The 24,822-nt window shown below is 36.6% G+C and overlaps 1 protein-coding gene across 3 annotated transcripts in view; it reads left to right on the top strand.

The window, feature by feature from the left end:
* The first annotated feature begins 214 nt into the window (after positions 1 to 214).
* The window catches only part of SYT14 (synaptotagmin 14), an 87,390-nt gene continuing 62,782 nt past the window's right edge, over positions 215 to 24,822 (top strand). For all 3 annotated transcript variants that reach the window (XM_032989544.2, XM_032989548.2, XM_032989547.2), the window contains exons 1-2: positions 215 to 310; positions 13,118 to 13,165. In XM_032989544.2, coding sequence (XP_032845435.2) covers positions 298 to 310; positions 13,118 to 13,165 — 61 coding nt within the window. In that variant the 5' untranslated portion in view covers positions 215 to 297. The remainder of the gene's footprint in view (positions 311 to 13,117; positions 13,166 to 24,822) is intronic.

Below are 24,822 nucleotides of genomic sequence, written 5' to 3'. Positions count from 1 at the left end.
CAAAACCCCGGGAGCTGCTGAGGGCTGCCCGCACCACCGGCCGCTGAGGGCCGGCCCGGGGCGGGGCGGGGGATGTCTCCATCCCCGCGCCGTTACAACGGCCGCCGCGCGCGCGCGCAGGGCGGCGGCGGCGGCGGCGCGGGAGGGAGGAGTCACGCGCCCCGGCACGCTCCGCCGGCCCGCCCCCCTTCCCGCCCGCCCCCCTCGCCCCCGCCCGGCGCTCCCGTCTGGCAGCCGCGGCGCCTGCCAGCGCCTCTCCTGCGTGCGCTCCGCTTGGTACGGCCCACCCCGGGGATCATGGCGATTGATGGTAAGTAGGCCAATAACGGGTTCCTCTCGCACCCCCCCCCCGCTCCCCATGATCGCTCCCCTCCCCCAGCCCCTTTCTCTCCCTCTCCTCCCCCCGGGCTGTGGGGAGGGGGGCGGCCCTGTGGGGTGGGGGAGCAGCGAAGCCTAGCGGCACCCCCGCCCGGCGGTGCCCGGAGCCGGGTTGGGGAGGGCGGCAGGGGGGCGCCTCCTCTCCTGTCCCTCTCCCCACGCCCGGCCCGGCGGCGGGGGCTGCCGCGGAGGGGCTGTTTCGTGCGTGGGGAAGAGGCGAGTGTCTCGGCTCCCTCCTTCCCCACTGCGTGCCTGGGAGCCGGGCAGGGGTAAATAATCCCTGGCACGGTGGCCGGCATCCTTCTCATCCTCCTCCTTCCTCCTCTGCCGCCTGCCCCGGGGATGCCGGGCGTGCGCTTGTGGGCGCCGCGGAGGGGACCTGGGGGGGACGAAGCCGCCCTCTCCGTGCCGCCAGCCGCCCTTGCTCCGGTGGGGAGGCGGGGGCGAGCGGCCTCCCGTGGGGGCCGCCCGTGGGGCCGCCCTGGGGCCGGGGCTGCGCCGCCTCGGCTGTGCAGCATCTGCCCGCCGCCGCGGGAGCGAGGGGCCGTCTCGCCCTGGTCGTTAGTGTGCGGTGCCTCACCCATCCTCCCCGGAGAGACTTTGCCAACTGCTTTAAAAGTAATCGCCCGTCCTGGCCCTGAAGTCTCTGAAAACTGATTCCCCAGGCGAGGGAGGTGCCCTGCTCTCCGCCGGTTGCCCAGCCGCTGGGAGCTGACAGGCTGCGTGGAGGCTTGTGTCCGCAGATCTTTCTAGTCATCACTTCAAAACAACAGCAACAAAGGAGTGAGATGTGCTGGACACTTGTTGGCTTTGTTTGGAGATGGGCATCTTAAAAGTCAGGCCTTGCGGGCTTTGTTTTGAAACCTTCCCTCTCGATTCGGAGAGTAATTTTACACCCCGTTAAAAATCATTAATAAATTTTAAAAATCCCAGAACTTTATTTCCAGCAAAAGAAGGTCCTAAGGTATGCGACTTCCTCGACGGTGGTGTTCCTTTCTGAAAGCGTCTGCTATTATAACTTAAAGAATCTAGGAAAACAGTGAGGGGGATAAACAAACTGTTGGTGTTTGTTTTGCACGTGGGATGCCTCTGTGCTGTCACTTTCCCTAAATTAGTAATTCAGGCCCCTGTAAGGAGAAGCTGCACTGCGCAAGCAAAGGTGCGTGTTCACCCTGTCTTGGAAGCTGTGCACACCAGGAGTCTAAGTTGGGCATCTTTAAGTTGGCTAGGTTCTTTCCTGCTGAAAAGCCCTCTTCATGTTATCAAGATAAAAATTTCTACTGGGTCTGGACTTCTTACATAACTCAAGCTCAGAAGAAAAAAGATTATCAGTCCTTCAAAATCTGTCTCTTCATTTTAGGCTGCATTATCCCAGAAATCAGTGAGAATTTGTTAGGTCTGAAAATATTCACAAAATGTGAAATTCATGTTTAATATTTTCAGAGGATTTAGGGTATTACTACTTAAAAGTTAAAGTAAATACTCATGAATGAATAAAGCAATCTAGCTTTTGAAAATAATGCAACACTTCTCATTAGGGCCAGGCTTTAGAAATAGCCCAGCTGTCATGTAGGCACTTATGTGAAATTGCCAAAATGAGACTTAAGCTCTTGAGAAAATTGGGTGCGTAGTTTACAGTTAAATGTGAGGCGGGATTAAAAAAAAAATCCAATCATGAAAGTGATCTGCTAAGTTTTGATTTAGTACTCTTCCTGAAGACAGAAAATGCAATGCATTTTTCTGCTGTCATCTGTAGCAGGAATGCAGCATCCTCTTTGTTTTCAACCGTGTAACTGATTGCTGTAGATTTGTTAGTAGATGTTACAATTTTTATTCCTCATCTTGGTGATCTCTCCCTCCTGTCTCTGCATCAGTACCTTGCTTTGACTGTACTGTTTAGCAGTACTGTTTCCTGGCCAGCAGTATTTAAAAATATGACTTTGATTTAGGTGAATACTAACTCTTGAAGTCAGGATCAAACCACATGACTTCTAAAGTGTCAAAATACAGAATATACATTATGTCCAAGTAGATTTGTAAGTGTATTTAATTAAGTAAACAGAGAAAATACTTTGCTCAGTTTTAAAGACACTACAGTTGTCCAGATTTTTTTGATTTTTTTTTTTTTTTTTGGGGGGGGGGGGAGTAAAGACATGGGAAATAAACAAGATTGAAAACTTCTGATTGAAGCATAAATATAAAATAGTTTAAAACTCCTTCAAAGCATGATGTATACAGTTATATTTGAAGAGTGCACAAAATTAAATGAGCTCAAAATCAAATCAATTAAAATAAAAATTTTTTAGCTGTAAGAAGTACGTGCTTCTGGCTGTTCATAAAAATCTGTTAAGTACCATTTCCAGTGTCGCTTTGTCAGCCTAACAGTTTACATGGGTCCTAACACTAAAACCCAAAGTTTTTGTAAAAGTGAGGCTTGTTTTATCAAGTGATCTAGAGAACTAGGGAGCCACTGGCCATAGTCTGTGACCATTGCCGTTTTGGTCAGTGACAATGCTTTGTTGCTTTTATGCATTATGATCACTGACAGACTTTTAAAAGACAGGTATTCTTCATGTGACCAAGTTCAAAGCCCTAATTTAGTGATTTCGGGAACAATTACATCTTTTTCTTTAGAAAGTTAATGTTATGTTGAAACATGTTCTTTTTCTTTATAAAGACATCAGGTATGTAGTTTGAATAGGTCAGGCAATCTCAGATTTGTGAGGAAAGAATGGAGGGCAACCCAATGGGAAAAGTTTTGGCTCAAATGAGATAAAAGAATTGTATTTACAGTTCTTATTTCTGAATACTTCTCTTCCAAAACAGAGTTAGTGTTAGTATTAAGTAAGAGCTCTATTTTAAGATGCAAGGTTATTTATTCCTTAATGTTTCCACTTTTCCATAGGGACAAGTTAAATTAATACGGAGAGTATCAGAATGGGGAGGATGGCAAATATGGTAGAGAGTAAGGCCAAACTGAAAGCAGTAGTAAGTCGAGACTGATAGGCAGTCTGAGATTAAGATCCTCTCCCCTACAGCTGGCCAAGCCTGGAGTCTTGTGGCAGTTTGCTGGGATTGGGAGGAAAGAGGGTCGAGGAGACACTTCTGAGAATTCTTCAGCATCGCCATGGTAATGTTCTTCATGGCAGCATTAATTTAATTTCTTTATGCTGCTTTTCCTCTTTTGAGCAATAGTGAAAGTTTGGCACCTGCCTTGAGTGCTCTGTTGAATTGAGGTCTAGGTGAGGAGCTAGCAATGGAAATCGCATTGCAGTTGCACTGAGGACGGAAAAGAAATGTAAAGGTTGCAGTGGGATGCTTTGTAACTGAAGGCAGAATTGCGTATCTTGCATATCTCCATCCTACTTTTACCAGGTTTTCGGGCTGCACTTGAACCTGCTGTAACGTGGTATAGGCTATACAAAAACCTACATTTCTGAAGGTGGGGAATACATTTGGAGATGAATCTTTTCAGACTAAGGTGTTTCTTTTTTTTTTTTTTTTTCAATTTAAACTCTTTCCTATGGTTTCCATTGTGAGGAGTTTAGTGTTAAGAACTGAGAAGTAGTATTAAAGAGATTAATAAGTCATAGAGAAGAAAGAATTGCAGAGTGGTGTTGTTGTCTCATGAGTTATTGCTAGAGTAATGAGACTAATGAACATGGCGTCCCATAATTTCCCCCTGTGATCCTACTAGTGTAACACTTGCCCTTCCTGATGCGGTATGCCCAGGTCCTCATCATTTATCTAGGCTTCGAAATACCTTTCATTTTGTCCGTGCATCTCTTGAGTGTCTCTGAAGTGTCCTGAGCTCTGAAATGTTTCTGACAAGATTGTCCTCTCTTTCTTTTCTCATCTGCCAGCTGTTTGGCTGGGAGCAGGCAGCTGTGGCTGTGTGTACTGTGCAGGGATTTACCAGCTGGTTGGCTGTCGCTGTGTTTGGTGTGGTCTGTGTTTGTGTTGTGTTTGACTGATGATTTTTTTTATGAAGCGTAGAATCCTAAAAGTATTAAGTTCTTAAAACTTTCTATCAATTTTGACTTTTATTAGCCAGTGAATTTGTAAGCAATAGAAGGATGGGGCAGGAAACTAGCCATTTAATTATATAACCCTCATTTCCTTGGGAAACAATGACAAAAATTGGTGAATGAACCCGCTTTTTGTTTATGGGTATAAGACAGGATTTAGAACATTGCTTCATGTAGGTTACATGAAAACTATGCCTAGTTACAAATATCCAGAAAAGGAAACAAAAGAGCAATGAGCTGCATATGATGCTTAAGTAGAAGCATTGTTCGTGTGGATCGTAGGTTGACTCTGGTCTAGGGAACAGTTTTATCTTGACTTCCAGGTTACCTGGGATATTCAGGTGTCACTGCAGTATGTACTAGAAGGGTGTAAGATGACACAGAGATCCTCAAGTTAGCACTGACCTGAACTGGCAGTAGTGCTTCTGAATCCAAATTGGTGCAGCCAGGGCAGGGATTGAGCAGCAGCAGCATTAAAAAAAAAAAACAAAAAAAAAAAAAACAAAAAAAAAAAACCTAATTACAAAATATGGCTTCTTATTTAATTTTTTTATTTGGGTCCACTTTTAAACACATTTGCTAAATGTGGCATGGACCAAATGTCAGGGTATCAGATCTGATCAGCCACACAGAATCTGTTTAATGCTGTTTTATGTTCATTCACTGCCTGTAGTGGAAACTATTCAGTGAGTGTTACTTGGTATTAATTTTTTTACTGTCAGTGTAAGGATGATTCCCTGCATTATTTGTTGATGGCAGTAAAACCTTCTGCCATATGCAAAATTACCAATTTCCTGTTTGGATTGGTGTTACACCATTACCTTTATAGTTCTATGGTTCTATTGAAATAAAGAAAGCCATTAGGCCTCTATTACCTTTTAGGTAATCCAGTGGGTTACCTTTTTTAAAAAAAATAAAATCTAACCTCTGATGCTCTACAGACTTGTTTGACAAGCTCCCTGTGGGCTGAGATGAAACTATCATACTTGATATTAGAACAGTTGATGTGTTCAGGGTGAAATTCTTCTTGAATTCCGTTCATTTTCAGTGCTTAGCACTTTTGCAAATTGGAACTCTGGGCATTCAAGATGGACATGCAGGAAAGCAAACGCACAGTTGCTACATGATTAAAAATGTTGTCTTATATTACTACCCATCAAAATACAGGGGATCTATAAGGGAGGAAAGAGTCTTGCTGTCTTCTGGAGACCTTTTGCCTGCTTTAACCATTAGGTCATATTTTCTGTTCACCTCATTCCCAGCCTGATTCAATTACACTTCTTCCAGCTTTTGTAATGAATCATACGAGGGATCCACAGCTGATGCTCTCCGGCTTTTTCCTGAATATTGTCAGGTTTTGAACTGCATAAGGCAAAGGTCCTATGTTGTATACAAAATTAAATGTGCACCTGGGGGTTGAAGTGGATTTCAAGTCAGTATTTAATCCTTGCACCTTCTATTTTTTGAGTACTTGATTCTTGGAGATGTTTTCTGATTTCTGGGTAAATTTATCTCTAGAGTGAGAGAGAGAAACTTTGAGAATGTTCTGGAAGTTAATTGTAAGACAGCAAATGAGTGTTGAGTTTGTGAACTAGTAGGTCACACTGCAGAGGAACATATTCTTCGATGTGAAAAGTCATAGGTTCAGTATGACTGACACACATCTTACATTAATTTTTGTTTTGTAGTCTAAAGCAGTTTTCATACTAACTGTGATCTTTTGAAGTGTAAATTCTTTGTGGTAGCTTCCTTTTGTATCATAAACTTAGTTTTATCTGAAATGGGAGAAATCCACTTACTGATACTGTTTCTGTGAGTATATTTTTCTCACAATTTCTTGAGTAACTAAAATTATTAAAATGTACACTTTTAAAATAAATTCTACACAGAAATCCGTAGATTGTTAATAATTAAAAAAAAGGAAATATTTATCTTGCTTCTGTTGTGAAACTTTGCTCTAGAGTTGTGATTCAGTGGTGTTAACTAAAAATCTGTAGGAATTGGCTAAAAGTTATGCTAATTTTTCATCCCTTTTTTGCCATAAGCTTTTGTTGTTGACATCTTCCTTTTTATTTCCAGAAAATCTGATAGCAATGTACATTGCTTGGCAATGTATATTTAATCTTCTTGTCATTTGCAGTGAAGTAACAATTCTTTCTGTAGCTGCTGGTTCTTTTTCTATTCTTATTTAAAAAAATATCCACAGGTTTTATGTCAGGTCAGATTTGAACCATTTATACTGAATGTTTCTGTTGCTAGTTGCATTTACTGTCTCTCTTAATTTCCACTAGTAAGACTTACCAGAAAAAGTATTTGACTGAGAACAAGGTAAAATAAAATACTTCTTAATCTGTTTTTAGTGCTAATTATGTTTCAGTTATCATCAGAGTAAGGAGAGAGAAGTGTCTGGTCATTATGGGTAGAAAGGAAGCTGAGATAATATGATATTCATTACAGTGGGAGAAGATCCCTGAGAACCTCTCTACTTTATGACACAGTCACTTTAGGAAATCTCTGCTGTCTCCATTTCTTTTTGGTTCCTGTAAGTCCATGGAACTGCTTCCATTTATTTAGTGTAGATAGGATCAGATGCAAAATTTGTTTGAGAAACAGAAATGTCTATGCTATTCTTTATTAATTGTCATTGATTGCTAATTCATTGATCAGTGCTGCTGGTTCTGTTGATTACAAATATAATTAAAAATGAAATATTTTCCATGTGAAAAAAAGTTTTAATGTTTGCCACTACTTTTATGGTCTGATAACAACCAACAAAATATTCTTAAGTCAGGACAGGTAGATGACCTTATCCTTAGGCTAAGAAGTTACAAGGTATCGATCATTTTAAATGGTGCTAGCAGAGAAGACAGTCTTTACAGTAGGAGTTTGTATTATAAAACCAGAACATTGATTTCTGACTTTTACTCTTGAAAACTTCTGGTCCTGAACATGTCTGCTGCTAATTTAATCTGATACTTATTTCTCTTATTAGTGTGTTAGATAGTAAATAATTGTTCTTTATTCACCTGCTTATGTCCACCATCTGTTTTGTCTTTTTTCCAGGTCTAAGAGTCTTAGTCTATTAAATCACTCCTCATATGGAAACCATTTGTGTTTTAATCATTTTTATTGACTTTTTTTTTGCCTTTCTCTGTGACTTCTGTGATTCTATTTTATTTTTTGAGGTGGTGGGGCAGAGAGGAGACCAGAACTGCACAAAATACACAAGATGTAGGAACACAAAAAGAGCAAATTTTTTTTTTTAACTTGCTGTCTCTTTCCTAATAAATTCAAGCATTGTTTGCTTTTTAGTTTGTTTTTTGACTACTTCCAAGTGTTCGACTTTAAACATTTAATTTTTTTATATATGCAATATTATTTGTAGACTAAAATTGTAAAAAGGGTACTAAACGAATGCAGAGGTGATTTTACATGGTGGGTGAGGATGGGCTAATGAGTATATATAACCTTTTTAGGAAAAACACCATACTGATGCCAACTGTAGTAGCTGTTCTGTGAAAGTCTTTTCAGCTTTGTTTATTTTCCTTTACAGTTAGTTGTCTGTTCATCTAAAACCAGATTCTTCCTTAAGTTCAGTTCATGGTATGAGGCAGTTTTTCAGGTAGATTTGTTTGTATATGTAAGCCAGAACACTTTCATTATAGTTGCCTTTTAGAATAAATTTGTAGTATGTTATATGAAACAGCATAAGAATGGATTTCCTAAGTATCTTGCATTCATAACGAAAGCTTTTGTATTTCCACATGCTTCAGACTCATTAACATTATCAGTGTGTTAGGCTTTATCACTTGTCTCCCATTTTATGTTTCTGCACCATAAAGCCTCTATTTTATGCATTTGGTGCACAGCACTTTCCTTCCCATGTGGCAATCCTGCGTGCTCGAGGCAGGTGACCAGTGTTACCTGGGATCTGTAGGTTGACTATGACTGTGTCTGACGTGGGGTCACAGAGCAGGAGTGAAGGAGCTCTGCTGAGATGCAGGTCCTTTGCCATGGCTGTCCATGAGCAGCAGCCACTCCTCTGTAATTTGACGAGGTGGGCTCTCAAGGGCTGGAACAAACGCCGTTGCTCCTCACCTTGTTCGTGCTACTCATCCTGCATGGTATTGTCATTCTGCACCGGAATTTCATGGATTCGTCAAGGGAAAAAATAGTTGTCTGATGTTGAATAAAAAGTTAAGTGAATGTTCATTGAATGTAGTCCAAACTTATGAAAATGCTAATTAAAATACAATCCTCAGCAGGAAAGTACTTTATCATATAAAAAGCATGTCCCAAAACTTACACTCAGTGACAATGGCTTCTGTGGTATGGTGTAATATTCCACTGCAGCTACTAACATGGATTTGTTGCTGCACTGAAGAATTATGCATTTTATATGCAGAGCGTAAGTTGCACAGGATTGATACTGGAACTGAGACTGTGTGACATGTTTGTTGAAGAGATGGAATACACCCTCAAGGAGTTTGTGGGTGATGCTAGAAAGGGGAGCAGTTAATAAGCTGGAGGGCAGGGCTGCTATCTGGCAGGTGCTCAGCAAGCTGAAGGAATGGGCTGAGGGGAGCCCCATGAACTTCAACAAGGACAAGTGAAAAGTCCAAGCCCATGTAGCACTAGAAGCTGCAGATGGACTGGCCAAGAGCAACTCTCCACAAAAGACCCTGAGGGTCCTGGTGAATAGCAAGTTGAACATGGACCAGCAGTGTGTGTCTGACGTGTATCCAGCTGTGTTAACCCAGTATGAGTGAGACTGACAAATTGGAGAGAATCTAGCAGACTGCTGTAACCTGTTGGGGGGACTGGAGTACATGGCACATGAGGAGAGGCTTAGGAAATATGTTTGTGTAGTCTGGGGAAAACTGAAGGGCACTCTTAGTGGAGTCTTTCACTATAATACGGGGTCTAAGAAATGGAGAGTTCTTCAGGTGCACAGTGAAAGCGCATGAGGCAGTGGGTGTGGGCTACCTCAGGGGAAATACTGGCTGGCTGTAAGGAAGACTTGCTCACAGTGAGAGGGGTGACACCTTCCCTGCTTTTCCCTAGGAACCCATGGTGCCTGAAGAGGTCATGGAATCTCGCTCCTTGCAGAACTTGGTTGTTGAGGCCCAGAGAAACCTCCTGTAAAGGTGGTCCTGCTCTGAAGTCTCTCAGTGCCGGAGGTCGTTCCCAACCTAAATCACTCTATGATAACGCCTATGTTAAATTTCCTCGCCAATTATTTTCAGCACTTAATAGTCGAGTTTCAGCTAAAGTCTAAACGTAATAGAACTTTAACTGTACTAGTTTTAGAAAGACGTAAAATTTTACAATTCGATCAATACAAAATTCAGGTGGTGCTTTATCTTCTTTGATGTACAGTTTTTCATCTCTTTTGGTGTGATAGTCATCTTGGCATATAGAGACTTGGTATACAAAATCTCTGTCTTAAATTGAGAAAATTAAATTTCATCAGGTGTTTCAACTGCCTCTATAAAACATCTGGCCATTCTGTTTGTGCTAAATGTTTGCATGATTTAGACTTTAGGGCCACTAGGTGGTCCTTTGTGCTAAAGAAAATTAAAATGTTTTGTTGAATGTGCAATTCTAAAATTACTTCATCTTTCATTATGTCTCATTTTACTTCCATTGTCTGAAATTATGAAAAGCTCTCTGTCCCCAGGTGGTTTTTTTATATTCTCAGATTACATTTTGGACAAAGTATTATATAATTTTATATGCAAACTCGCTTAAACTTTAAAATGCTAAGTAGGAGATTATGTTCATAGTCAAGATGAAATAGAATTAATAATAATTTGTATCTAAATAAAATTTATTTTTTAATTAAAGTATGGTGAACTACCACTATATTAAATGTTACTTTAATTGATTTTAAAGACTGTAAAATTTAAGAGGGTCATACCACTGAACCTTTGGGATTTGTGGGCTGACACAAAACCACTCTTTTCAGACTGAAATGCTAAATTAGCAGTTGACATCTTGCTGTCATGCAAAATGTTTCATATTTTCAGTTTCTTTTAAAGACTGGGTTATTCAAAGCTGAGAGACTTCTTGGGAGTTATAAAGACAGAAAAACTTGTGTTTATTTGTTACTCTGTGAGTAAAAGCAAGGTGTCAATAGTATATTGGTTCCACAGTTTTGAAGAGCACAGAGGAAAAAAAGAATCTGCCCAGGTCACTTGAGGATAATATTTCATGTGTTTAATTAATTGGTTAATTTAAAATATAAAAGATACGTTTTTCAACTTTATTTTCAAAACATGTAGATTGTTTTTATTTAACAATTGATTTCCATCCAAATGCATTTTGGAAAAAGAGTAATAGATTAATCACCTATTAAATAAGAAATACCATTCAGCATTTTCTAACAAAATAAAAAGGAAAAAAATGTAAATCCTGAATGAATGCATGTTAAATTGTATAAATTTATTATGTACCCTTGTGGTCAATAAGAAGTAATATGAGGATTAATGTAAAGGCTTTATTTAGTGGAACACGATCATATTTTATCATCTAAATGACTGGAAAAAAGATATCTTTCATTGGAAAACAGTAGGTAGCAATGCAAAATCCAAATCTAAAATTAGTATTTGATGATGAGATTGCAAGCTGGTTGATTTCACTGAGGGCAGTATATAATTAAAATCTAATGCTGCTCGCTGTTCTCTCAGTCATTTCTAGGTGAATCTTCATTTTAGACTAAATGTCTGACATCTGTGTAATGAAAAATTAGGGTTTTTTTTTCAGTAATTATTATTCTTTCTTCACTCTTGAATTTAAGTCTATTGGTGGTAGAAAATCTAGGGAGAAAGTGTTTCAGTTACTCTTTCAGTTTCTCTTGTAGCATGAAGATGACTGCAATGACTTTAAAGAAGATTGTAATCTGTTTTTTTTTTAAAACACCTAGTTGTTGTAAAAACAGATTTTTTTTTTTTACTTAGTTTTTGTTATTTTTTTTTTCCAAAATGTTTTCTGAATGAAAATGGTATTGTCCAGCTTCTAGAACACACTGAAAAGGGGGAGTTATTATATTACTTTTATAACTGGGTTTTGTAATGGTGATGACTATACAAAACTCATGGGATCCTCAGACTCACTGATATTTGATTTCCCATTCAAGTGTATCTTTGAGGCTTGTGTTTCATATTACTGAAAAAAAAAAGTATGTTGACATAAAATGAGGATTCTTTTTAATTTCATACCTCACAGACATACCTCACAGTTTTAATATATAAAAGTTCAGTTTCACTCCATTTATTTGATCCTTTTATCCTTTTTTTCCTCTAACCTATGCATTTCCTACAGTTATTTTTTAAAAATGTAAGTTTAGCTATAAATACAGGTATCTTCTTAAAACATTTATAACACTAGCTATTAGTGTTATCAATTATGAGTTTTAAATATTAGTTGACAGTATAATATCCTTTATTGTATGGCATAATCCCTTTATAATGGAATGAAGGAGAGTAATAAGTGCTATATAATGTATTTCCACATTTTTGAGATGGAAGGAATTTTGTTATTTAAAGCTTATTTTAGTGTGTTGTCAAGTGTTTGGAGCCCAGTAGTGATTAATGCATATGGAATAGATGTTCTGTGAGTTTTTAGAACTGTTTTGTATTTTCATGAGATTGCAGGGAACTGGGTATGAAAACCTAGGCAGTTCCCTTCAGTTCCGTATTCATATACATGCAGTCCTTTGTTGTCAGTGGGAAAAAGGCTTACTGGGTGTTAGAGTATGGTTAAGATAGTCCATAGCTTGGTGTAGCTTGGAATTTTAAGGTTTGGCCGTGGGGCATATAATTCCAAAATCTATTAATTTAAAAGAGGATCATGATTACTGTAAACATATTCAATTTAAACTGATCATAATAATAAAAAAAAATAAACTCTTCCAATAATTTCTAGATACAATTAGAAGAATCTTTTCAACAGTTTGTAACTGCCTGTTCCTCCTTTTACATGTTTCATGTCCCATCCCTGTATCACACCTTCCTCTTTCAACAAGGTTGACTGAATGTATTCTCTTTTCTGTGTGGATTCCTTCATTGTCCTCACTAGATATATTTTATGCTGGTGTTTTGTTTACTAGCTGTAATTCTAACATTAAAATGTTTTTTATTAAAATGTAAACTAAAGCTTAATATTTCTAGAAACAGTTTTATTATTCTCATAGAAATGTCTCACGTTCTGTTCAGCCATTTTTTTAATTAAAAGAAACCTCTTAAGGAGAAATTCCAGGTAAACCCAGCCTTTTGGTAACAGGCTTTCTCTTTTTTTACCATGAAAGATAATATAACATTATTTTGGCATTCTGTTATGTTACAGATATTTTTGACATTTTGAGAATTCTTCTGTAGATGGTAGTTCCCTTAGAAAAGGAAATTATGTTTTATACTTGGGAAAGATTAGTGTGGCTTCATCTAATTTGCTTGTGTTTTTAATTTTATCTGTATAAATTCTATGTAAAACCCTTCAAACTGCACAATCATTAGCAATATTAAGCCAAAAGTACATTTGTTGTTCTCTCCAAAGGATATCATGTATAAATTGGAAACTTGTTACATCAATCTTTTGCATTTTTATTAAATGACATGGTTTTACAGCTTTTTGTTTTACACTGTTTATAAGCCTTATTAAGAAGCCAAATACATTTTATTTGTTACTATTTCTAATGATTTATTTCCACATAGGTGGAGAAAGAACTTGCGGTGTACATGAGCTAATCTGCATTAGAAAAGGTAAGCAATGATTTGTGAAAGTGAACTTCTTAGCTTGTGAATAGTACTGCTGAGAAATCTGCTATCTAATGTTACGATCTTAGGTTTTCTGGATCCTAGTGTTGCATCTTTGTGTTGCAAAATCTTTTGATGCTGACACTGTCGATGAAAAAAAGAAAAAAAAAAAAACAGAAGAAGAGTGAAATAAAATGTGAAATTCTAAAATAAAATTTGATTTTTCACAAGAAGGAAAGATGTGCTATTCCAGTATTCAGTGATTTTCATGGAAGTTGTTACTGTTGTTCAGCTATGATAGGAAACCACAAGAACTTTGATCTTTGCCTTGTAGGGTGATTTAACTTCTAGTAGAAATAGAAAATTGTGAGGGTTTTTTAAACAACTGATGTAATGGATTGGCAATCTCTGCCGATGTTTTCAGTTGAGATCCTCATGTCTCAAGCTTCTCTAAAAACAACTGTATCAGTAGTGAAATCAGTAATTGACAGAGCATGAGAGAGACCTGTGCTCAGGAGAGGACTTTTATAGGTTTGAAGCTGAGCTACAGTGATAGAAGTTGGAGTTTGACAGAACAGCTCAGCTGATGTAATGACTACACACAGTTCTGTTCTCTGTCCCTTTTGCTAGCCCTACGCTCCTTTCTGCGGCATTGCTGTTGAATCTCTGTGCTCTGATCTGAAAGTTCATCTTAAACAACAACAACAAAAAAACAGTTTCTTCAAGGATTAGTTCCTTGAATTGACTCACCGTTAGGTCAGAAGAGTCTCAGTGCTTTCAAAAGGAAAGGAGCAAGAAAGTGTGGTGGGAGAGGAGGAGGGCTGCAAGATTCTTTTGACAACAACGTAAGTGTTAGACTGGCCCAGTAGTATTGTCAAGCCACATCCTGATAGGGAGAAATTTTGTTTCGACTCTGAATAGAGCTTAGTTTCCATTGCATTCACTCAAAGGTTTTAGTAAAATTTAAAAAAATTTTTTTTTAAATGTTTACTTAGTATCTCTTAACCTCAGAATTAAGTTAGTTAAGGTGAAAATTAGCTTTATGGTCACAGGGCATTTTTTCCAAACATCTATTAAAAGTATAATTAATTGTTGTATGTGGTTTGATAGTATTGTAATCAAAACCAATTTTCTGCTTTTTTAAACTGTGGATCATTTAATTCTTGCTTTTTTTATTACTTCTTTCTCATTTTGGAGGGGATGCTACTTTTTCCTTTTTATGTTTTGGTGTTGGGGTTTTTTTGTTTTGTTTTTAAAGAAACGTCTTTATTGCTGTCTCTCTGTTGATGGATAAGTTAGTACACATAGTGCTTTGTATTCCTTCTGTAATAGGCTCTGTTTTCCTATCTAAATTATGAAACTCATTGGAAGTTCAGAAGCCTACTGATAAAGTTTCAAAATCTATTAATCTTGCTAATCCCTATTTATTTCAGGGTACTGTAGTGATTTTAAGAAAAACAATTTTTCTGTGTTCTTGGAGGCAGTGCTGTATGGTTTTTAATGTTATTGCTGGGAAGCTAAATTGAAATGATGTGTATTTTTCTTTTTAAGGTTTTATGTTATGCTTGAACATTATTCTAAGCTCCATTTTTCATTGATATGGTATTATAAACATTTTTGTTAATAACAATTGCAGCACTGGTGGTTATAAATTAGCCTAGAGATAAGTGTGACTAAAAGAGAAGTATCCTCTTAGTGCCATTTATACCTACGATATGTTGTGTTCCTTTTTTCTTCATATGAGTTTCCATGTGTATTCTAACCCTATGCCCAGTTATGTTACTGACAGATTTCTCCTTGTAGTGTGTGAAGCGAGTGCATTCTTGCCTGTCCTCTCTCCCTACTCGAGGTGTGCATATAAAGCAGAAGGTGCTTGCCATCATACTACAAATTGTCCAATTGTGTAGGGTTTTGGCCTCTAAGACTTTGCATTTTCTGATATGCATTCAAGATGTTTTTATTGTCTGACTAATGTCCAGGCTCCTAGGGATTACTTTATTTGCCAGCTGTCCAAGCCTGCTTGTTTGCCAGGATCAGAGTGTATGCTCAAGATTTGGATTGACCTCCTCAGAATAGGAATGCCTATCCTGACTGCCAGCAGTCAAGCTGGTCAAATCAAACCTTCCAGCTCTGTCCTTAATGCCACTGGGTACTCATTTCAAGCTTATACAGGATCAAGTTGAAAAGTTTTTTGGCATAGAGCTCTTCCTCTTCACCATCTCTTGGCTGTGCTGTGAAAGCCAAGCCTTTTTTGGTATGTGAGCTCACAGGGGAATTTTGATGGACAAATTATGTATTGAGATTGGCGCATGGATAATTCCGTGTAGTCTTGTCTGGTGCTAGGTAAGTTTGCACGGTCACCCTCTCCCTTTTCACTGGTCTCTGTGTGGCTGTGGCACCAGGAGAGTACACCCTGGCACTCCTAGCATTCATTCACTCGTTCTCATTGAATGCTGTCTGTGAGGCTCAGAGTTGGTGCACTGTTTGACAAAATGGTTCTGCATTTGCTATTTGCCTGAAAGCCTCTGATGCTTCCTGCCTGGTGACTGTAGGTAACTGCAACTGCCAGGTGACTGTAGTTAGAGTGTCCATGTGAATGCCTAAAAGAAAGATTAGTAATAAGTAGCCAGTGTAAGTAACTAGAGTTCTTAGAGATGTCCAGCATACATTTGTGCTTTGCTTCTCTGTCCATCTTTCTCAGAGTCTTTCCAAGTATGTTGTTGAGAAGCAACTGATAAAGAGCAGTGTTCCATCTAATTTATCCTGTACTGAATAGGGAAAAGGGAAAAGCAAGTAAGCAAGGATGTGTCTTCTATGAATAATGCAAAGCAAAACTTTCCGGTTTCAAGTGATGGAATGTAATTAGAATTTACATGGGGATTATACAACTTGAAGAACACCTGTTGCTGGTGATTAATTTTTCTTTCTGGTTAGCAAAGTAACACATTCCTAAACTGTCTTTTTCTTGCCTGCCTGTTCATTTTTGCTAGGAAAATAGGAACCTTGGAGTATCAGATGATGAAATGTGGAAAGGGACCAGGAAGGTCTGCAAGATTATGTGTGACCACACCACTTAGCTCAAATTATTTAATGAAATGTTCTTATCTATATATGAATGCATAATTGTAAAAAGAAAACCCAAAGCTTAAAAAGGAAATGTCTCTTCAGGGAATATTCAGCTGTTACAATGAAAATAATCTGAAACATCACTTTCTTTTTTTAGGTTTGCATTTCTGAAATTAGCCAAAACCATGGATGTTTTTTTTTTTTTACATTCCTGATCTCCAGTTTTTTTAGGTACTCTAGGGTTCAGTACTGGGACTGCAAACAGTTGTGCTTTCATTTAAAATAGTTGCATTTTAATTTGAAAGCATCATTAAAGCATCCTTGATGTTAACAATGCTTCCACTGAAATAAATAAAACTAATTTGGCTTGTAGATTTATTTTTAGCTTTCTGAAACTTAAAGAATTGCAAGTACCGGTTCTAATTCTTACTGAATATCTGAGATTATTGGAATTCTAGTGTAAATATGATACCACTAGAGCATCAATAGAGAACTCAGACTTGCTAACCAGAGGTGTATCAATTGACTAGCACAAAGCCACCTCCTGTGTCACATAATATTGTTATAGCATCATAGCTGCCTAAGATAGACTGTGGCAGGTCCACTTCTAGTCTGCACAAGAAGGATTACAGTACTTTTATAGTGTTTTGCTTGTTCAGTTTACTTTTAGCAGATTCATATACTTTTGAGAAGAATCTGCAAAGAGCTGATCAGGAGTAAGAAGACTGATAGGCTTTTGTGGAAAGCATTAAAAACTGATTTGTATGTATTTTTAAATAGAGGCTTCTTATAAATGCATAAAAGCAGAGTGTGTGTGTGTCCTGAAAATGCATATTTTGTGCCTGTTATGTAACACCTAATAGCTGCAAAATACAGAACAAGTAATTTTCCAGCTATAGAGAAGGACTTTAAAGAAGTGTGATCAGTTAGTACAGAAGTTTGGTAACACAGCACTGAAATTTGTGACTCCTGTGTTTAAAATCACTAAGTGGTTGAACTGTTTGTGTGGTTTTGTTATTTACACATTGCTGAATTCTGAAAATTGGAAAAAGGAAGGAGTTATTTTTGCTTTTATTATAAATGAACTTCTTGTTTACTTCTATTATTTAATGCAAATTTATGTAGACACATATTCAAATTCTTACTTCTATTCTGACAATATGAATTGAAGACTTGGCTAAGGAAAGAGGAGTCCTGCTTAGTTTAGTTAGTAGTGACCGAGTCATTTCATGCAGTCATTTAGGGTTCTTGACAGCGGAAGAAGGTAACAGGGTTTTTCTGAAATAACTCAGTTAAAGGTTTACCTTTTTGCTGGCTACTTTCTAACACTCAGTTGTTTTTGAAAGTCATGAGAGTTATGCAAGCTGTTCCTTTGGTTATTTGCCATGGGCGTGAAAGAATTTAGGGAACTTCAGATCAGACTTCAGAAAAATGTATCTTTTTTGTCTATGTAGTGCACTGTAGCTAGGCTGCTACTCTAACTTGGAATTGGCTGTTGTTAGGTATACTAATATTTTAATTAAGGTCTTTTTCAGGTTCTGTTGGTACAGACCAGACAGACTTGTGATGAGTGTTTACAATCTTGAGCTGTAACTGAAGAAAACCCCTCTTTAATATATTCTGATATGTTTAATATTCACTGTATGACATGGAAGTGATATTGAAGCAGAAAATGTATGGCCATATTATTTTTAGGTCTCTTTCACTTTTCATTGTTCATTTGTGTGTTTTTGAAGTAATGCAAAATGATACTTATAACTCAGCAATGTGTTTTGTATCTAATTCGTGGAAAAGCAGATTGAATATCTGAGTAAGGTCTGAGTTGCACAGATTTTTAAAAATTGTTTTTTAAGACCTTTTTTCTTTTGCAAGGTGTTCTTTTCTTTCTATTGTTGTGGCAGTCTCACAAACAAAGGAAATTATTCAGCAAACTGCCTGTGTGACTAATAATGGAACAGAAGTGCTCTTTAATATGCAAAAGAAAGAACTTGGAAAAAGACAGTGTCTTTGGCTGACAATGAAAAATGTCACTTGTAATAATAATTTTGAAAAGATAAGAAGGTATGAATTTTTGTTTTGTCAGAAGTATATTTTAAGTAGAACTATGTCCTCTAACATTCTGGTCAACTGTCCTTATTCATTTGCATGTATCTGAATGCTAAGTTGCCAACTGCATTTAATTCAAATGGAAAAAAAAAGTTTCATTTTACAAGTTGAAAAATTGTTTTATTGAAAGTCAACTGCATCTGATATTCAAGTTATATTCCAGTTTTTATGATAGTCTACAATAAGTAAGTGCCTCTGAAAAAGAAACAAAGTAATTTTTCCCTTTTCTGTCTTCTGTCATCCAGTTGGTAGAACTTCTTGTTCTCCATCAAGTGAAAGGTGATACCACAGATGGTAGCAAATTTCTTTAAATTAGGTAACCTCATATTAATGTAAAACATTATAAATATATGTTGTTTCTACTCATGTAAGGGTTCAGATGTGGACAGTAAAAAGTAAAGTGCATTGTCTCTTTTTACAGAGATAGGAAAAAAAGCTTCATTAAAAAGCATGCATAATTAAAGCTACTTATATAATATATGCATAAAATAGTAGCTAATCTGTTCATAATTGTGCACAAGTTAATTTTAAACAGACAAATGCCTTTTTTTTTTTTTTTTTTTCTTTTTTTCCCCAACTAGAAGAAATTTTGTGTCCTTTATCCCATGAATACTACACTTAATATATCTGGGAGATATTATAAATAAGTATGGCTACCTATTAAAAAATGAAAGCAATAATGTTCGAATTAAAACCACTGGAATATATATTAAATGTTGTGCTCTGTTGGAAAGCTAAACTATATTTATGTACATTTTGGACTAGAGAAAACTTAATACGAAGTAAATATTTTTCTTGGAGATTGATGATGCCCATACAGGAAGCAAAGGTATGTTTCTGTGTGTTCTGTGTTTGGAGACTTTTGGAAAGCAGCAGCTACTGGGGTCACATAACTCCAACTATTGCACTACCTTTTCTTCCGCAGCAAGTTTTGTGTGTAAGAACCCTGCTATATCCAAATCCTGACATTTCTTCACTTAAGATATAATCATTTTTACTGCACAGTACTTTGCTATGTATCCTAGTTAATCACTGTGCTGTTCAGAAATCTGGATCCTGGATTTTCTCACATTTTGTTGTTAATTGTAGTGGCTGATAGGAAAAATGTGGTTTTAAAAGTTTTTTTTTTACATATTTTTTTTTTTTCCCCCCGGTAGCGGAGAGCTACTTTGTAGTAGCTATGAACTTTTAAACTCCAAGTCTCTAGACCCCTGCAGGTCTTTAATACTTTTGCACTGGGAGGATTATTTGAATGTGTCATTAAAAATCTATAATCACTGCTTTTCTCTTACCCATTGTGTGGAGAATACAGTCATGTTAATATGCTGTGTAATTGCAACAGATTATTGGGATTTCGAGGTAATCAAAATGAGTACGTGATCTATGTCTATTCCAAGTAGCAATGTGATGCTTCCTTTGCTGTTTCGTTTCAGAGATTTCTGTTGTGAGATACTGCTTAATAGGAGATGAATTGCATGTTAGAGAGAAAAGGCATTGAGGGACTGGTAAATCAGCAGGGGTGGCAGGCTGACAACTTCCTCAGTCTATAAGGATTTAGGAATTAAAAGATTTCTGTCAGACGTTGAAATCTCCATCTCAGACTATGGTTTATGTTGTTCCTAAATTCTTTCTTAGATCAGTGATATTTTGGAGCCCAGGGTCCTCTTTTCCTATAATTAAATTTATCTCCAAAAGACAGTTTCAGCATGGTATTTTAAAAGAAAGGGAAAGGAATCCTGTAAATGACAATCTGCAGAGACAGTACTAGAGTTGCTACAAGTATTTTTGTGCAGTTATATATGTGATTAGTTAACTTGCTGAACAAAGCCCTTTTTAACACAAACTAATTTATGAAACATGTTGAACTCTGATGTAAATTTTTAGTCAAGTAATTTAATTGTTCATAATAAAATGAAATAAATGTAATTTTTTTATTTGAAATACATTCTAGACTTGCTTCCTGTGTGAAGGAAGTCCTGGAATCTAGATGTTAAAACATATTTTTTTCTTACTAGTTCTTGTATTAGATGTTAAGAAAACAAGGGGAAAAATAAGTTTTGATTTATCTCTGTAGCAGTTCAGATTATCCTTTAGTCAGTGTGAAGTGATATAAACCAAATGGTGAAAAAAGTTGCTATTATTCCTGAAAACTTTACACTGGAATAAAAGTGACAGTGGAGTTAGACTGGTGTAGCTGTTGTGATACAGTAATTCCAGTAAATCTTTTCATGTAAACAAATACATTTATTTTTTACTTAATGTTAAGTGTATGATGTTTTTTTATAAATTAACCCTTAAATGGCATCATGTATCACTTCAGATATTGTAAGTTTTCTGTTTTCCCCAGTATCACTTCGAAAGGTTTAGAAATAGAATTTTTATAGGGCATTGTTATTCCAAATAGAAAATTAAATAACCACTTTCATCCTGATTTCATTCTGTCAGTCTTTCAAAACTCCTGGAAGGTTCATGTTAATAAAAATTGTTAATAATATTCTTATTTATGAAATGGTCTTTTATATTCTGCATTGAAATTCAGTTGTCATTTCTGGTTTATGTTAATTTAAAATTGCATGTCACTCGGGGCAATATACTGGAAATATATATATTAAAAGTGTTGAAATACAGATTAGCTCATGTTGCATGTGCTTGTGATATGTACCAGAGGGTGTGTACACTTGCTGTATAACAAAGTGCAAGACGCAGGAGAAACAAACACATAGGAAAGAACATCATAAAAGTAGCTGTATAACATGTATTTAACATAATATGCTGACAAATGTAGCCATTAGTAGTGGGCTGTGCTTCAGGAGGAAGACAAAACACAAGTTTGAATTGAAGGGGACAGCATCTTTATACAGAAAAGTTTCAGTTTGAATGTTACCTATATGTAGCTAAAAAATTAAAAACATGAACAGATGAGATTTAATTACATGCTTTAAGTTGAGCTAAGCCACTTTTCCTGATGCTTGTTTTGGTAAAACATAAAGGAAGTAGGTAAATTTGTAGAAATTAATTACATAGTTCCAATGTTTTATATGAGAGAAAGAAGAAAGATGAATACAAAATGTAACAGGGAACATAGGAAACACATTTGGAATTTTGTATTTTGACACATTTAATAAAATGTTTAGAGGGAATTTTGAGTTCGTTGTCATTAATTTTTAGCAGAAACATCAGCTAGTCAATTTTTGTGGTAAATTTCCTTCTGTTTTTTATACAAGAAAGTATTCTAAGAATAATATCAGCTGCAACATAGAGTTCATCTTGTTTGTAAGACAGTGCAGGTAGTCAAGAGTTTAATTTTTTAAGTCCTCTAACACAACATTGGATAAAATATTGCCCACTGTAGGTGTAGCATTTTGACTACGTAAGCTAGATTCTATTCACTTGTGACTGCTTCTTCAACTACTCCAGCAAACAGGAAGATAATAATTCTGCTAAATTACTGTGAAACATTGTGTATTGAGTTCACCTTGTCAAAGAAAAGCTGTTTAAAAAGAGCACAAAATCTCAGGTAGCCTTCAAGTTCAGTCACTTTTAAAGAAGAGACCATCTTATAGAATTAGTCCTAAAAGAAAAAAATATTTACATGTAGACTGATACATATGGAAGTACAGTTCTTATTCCTGTTGATTAATCAGTCAGACCAAAGTATTTTACTTTCGAGCTGACTCTGAGGTATAGAGGGTTTTGTTTTTTAGGTTTTTTTTCCATTATGACATTAGTTGTAGGTAAGAAATAAGTATGTACTGTTTGGAGATAAATAATTCAAGCGTGGAGGTAAGGCAGTGAAGGCATGAATCTTCTTTTGTCATTCATCAACCTGTTAAGCTTTCTGAAAATACATTAACTTCTTGTGCAAGTCAGAAAGTTGCTATGAAGTGACAAGCAGCAGTGAATAGCACTTGGATGAACATATTTTTGAGCTGGATGGCACAGGTTATTTTCATGTAATGTCAAGATGTAATGGTGTAAAAACTAATAATTCTTCAGGTCTATATCAAAAACAACAGTGCTGTTTTTTTAAAAGAATTTAAAAGGCTAAAATATCTTAGATCGAGTTGTAAAAAATTAAATAAAACAGGCTATAAATAAAAATGAGCTTACATTTTTCATTTCACATGTTTTTGTGCTAGGGTCTTAAAGGTAGTTGTGGTTCTTTGGATCGTACCCCTGGTTACTTAATTTGTGCACGGAAGAGATAGTATTGCACTTGTAAATGAATAATTAAAACATCACTGAGATAACTATGTGGCTTTGTACATTACTAGCTAAGTGAACAGTATGATGTGGAGTGTGAGAATTCAAAAAATAATTGACTGGATATTAAACATAAATGGGAGGGTAGGTACATATTAAAAACATGGAATGCTTTTTAATATGTCTGAGGATATTTGTTGTTTTGGTGATATTTATTTAAAGATGCCATTATTTTCTGAAGACTCTGAAGCATCTTTTGGAAAATAAAAGTTGTTTAATAACAGGGAAGTTATTATTTGAGAAAGAGATGCTAATTTGATATTTAAGATGAAGAGATGGTAAGTTTCTGTGTTCTAATAATTATAATTCTAGAGATGATGATAATAAAAGTGAGTTAAAGTGATGTTAATGTAATACTCCCATAATGAATATAACTTTCTATGCCATTGCCATATCCAGCAATTCAATTAGTCTTAATAACTTTGCAGTAAGCCATTTGTTCTTTTAGTATTTCAAAAACTGTGTTATATTGTTATGAATTTCAAACATTCAGTGTTGTATTTCTTAAGAACTGAGGATAATTATGAAGTTTATAAAAGCAGGTCATTTGAATTTGAAATATGACTGTGAGAAAGTATTGCCTTTCTACTGGTTTGTGATTGTAAAAGAAACCACTGGGAACCTCAGAGTTTTTAAAATGCTTTTCATGCTACAATTAATGCCCAAACCAATCAGAATTTATGACAGTGTGTTCTGAATCAAAATAATTCTGGTGCTGAATGTGGCACAGATGTATTTTATATGCAAAAATAACTTTTTTTTTTTCTGGCTATGAAGTATAGCTGCTTGACACTTCAGCTGTGAGAAACTAATTGAAGGATTAATGTGATGTATGAAACTTTATTCATACATGGGAATCTGTACACATTTACATGTGGAAGATTGAAGTACAAATTTGGGTTTTATTTTCTGGCTTTATAATGGCAACACATTAAAGGATTTTAACTTGATAATATAATTAATCTGTGAACAAGCATTTTAAGATTCTTTACATGGATGCAAACTGATAGGGAAATATAATTTTCAAGTCCTATGTTCACACTGAATTACATAAATAATTAATTAGTCTTGCTGCAGCTAAGGTTTCGTTCTTTTTGTAAGGTATCAGCCAATGTTTTTTTTTCACTTCAGAAAGATGTCATCAGATACTGTGTTTCCATAGAGAACTATACAGTTTGCATACAGTGCCTTTTTTAACTAATTAGTATCCAGGAAGTACGCAAGTTAAAAACAAAGGTATTGTGTTTTCAAGGTACTTTCAGGTTGTGGTTAACTTCCTTAAACAGATATTTTGATGGATCAAAGGAGCTTTGATTGCTGAGCAATGTAAGCATAAATTAAAAACAAACAAACAAACAAACAAAAAAAACAAAAACAAAAAAACCCCTACAGTTTTAAAAGAGCAAATGTGAAATACTTGAATGTGTACTTTTGTCTGAAGATGTTGTACAGTTAATCTATCCTATTAAAACATTCACTGTCCTTTATTGTGAATCACTGAATGATTGGAATTCAGTTCAATCTCCTGCTGAAAGCAGTGTTGACACTGAATCAAAGTTGCTTAGGACAGCCTGCTCCAATAATAAAGCAATTATCCCTGTAGATAAGTTTCTGTGGTCCCATTATCTTTACCTGTCCACTCTTCCTAATGTGTCGTCTCTTTGTGCCTTCTCTTCACTTTCCAACTTGTTATGTGTACTAAATCCAGGTGCTGCACCCTCATCATAACTCATACTTTCCTTTTCCTCACTGGACATCATTAACTTGTGCTTAATTGCCACCTTCCACTTCACTGTCAATTCCACTGATCTCTGTGTCGTGGTGAATTACAGTTTATTCTTCCTGCCTGTTTTGCCACTGCTTCTGTATTTGATAGGTGTTAGAACTGGAAGATATAGAAGAATTAAGATTTTTCTGCTCTTGGCCCAGTCTCTAATCTCATGTGGGTCAAGATCAATAATTCAAAAGAAATTGGATATTGTTCCTATAGCCCCAGACATTCTCAGTTATCCATATGCAGTCTTGGGAGGGGAGGGAGCATGCCTTCTGCCATCAGAACCTTGGGAACTTTCATCTGTTAAACTTTGAGGTCAAAAATGAATATACACAAACTGAGGCTTTTGTCAAATCTCAGAGCTTTCCCATATTTAGGAAAATGGTAAATGGATGCCTGACAAATTATAGATGAACACTTGACACATGCCAGATTTTCCTTGTTCTCAATCAGG

The sequence above is a fragment of the Tyto alba genome, unplaced genomic scaffold (genome assembly GCF_018691265.1).
Source record: "Tyto alba isolate M040663 unplaced genomic scaffold, T.alba_DEE_v4.0 Super-Scaffold_16, whole genome shotgun sequence".
Classification (NCBI taxonomy): Eukaryota; Metazoa; Chordata; class Aves; order Strigiformes; family Tytonidae; genus Tyto; species Tyto alba.
This window is presented reverse-complemented; position numbering and strand designations above follow the sequence as displayed.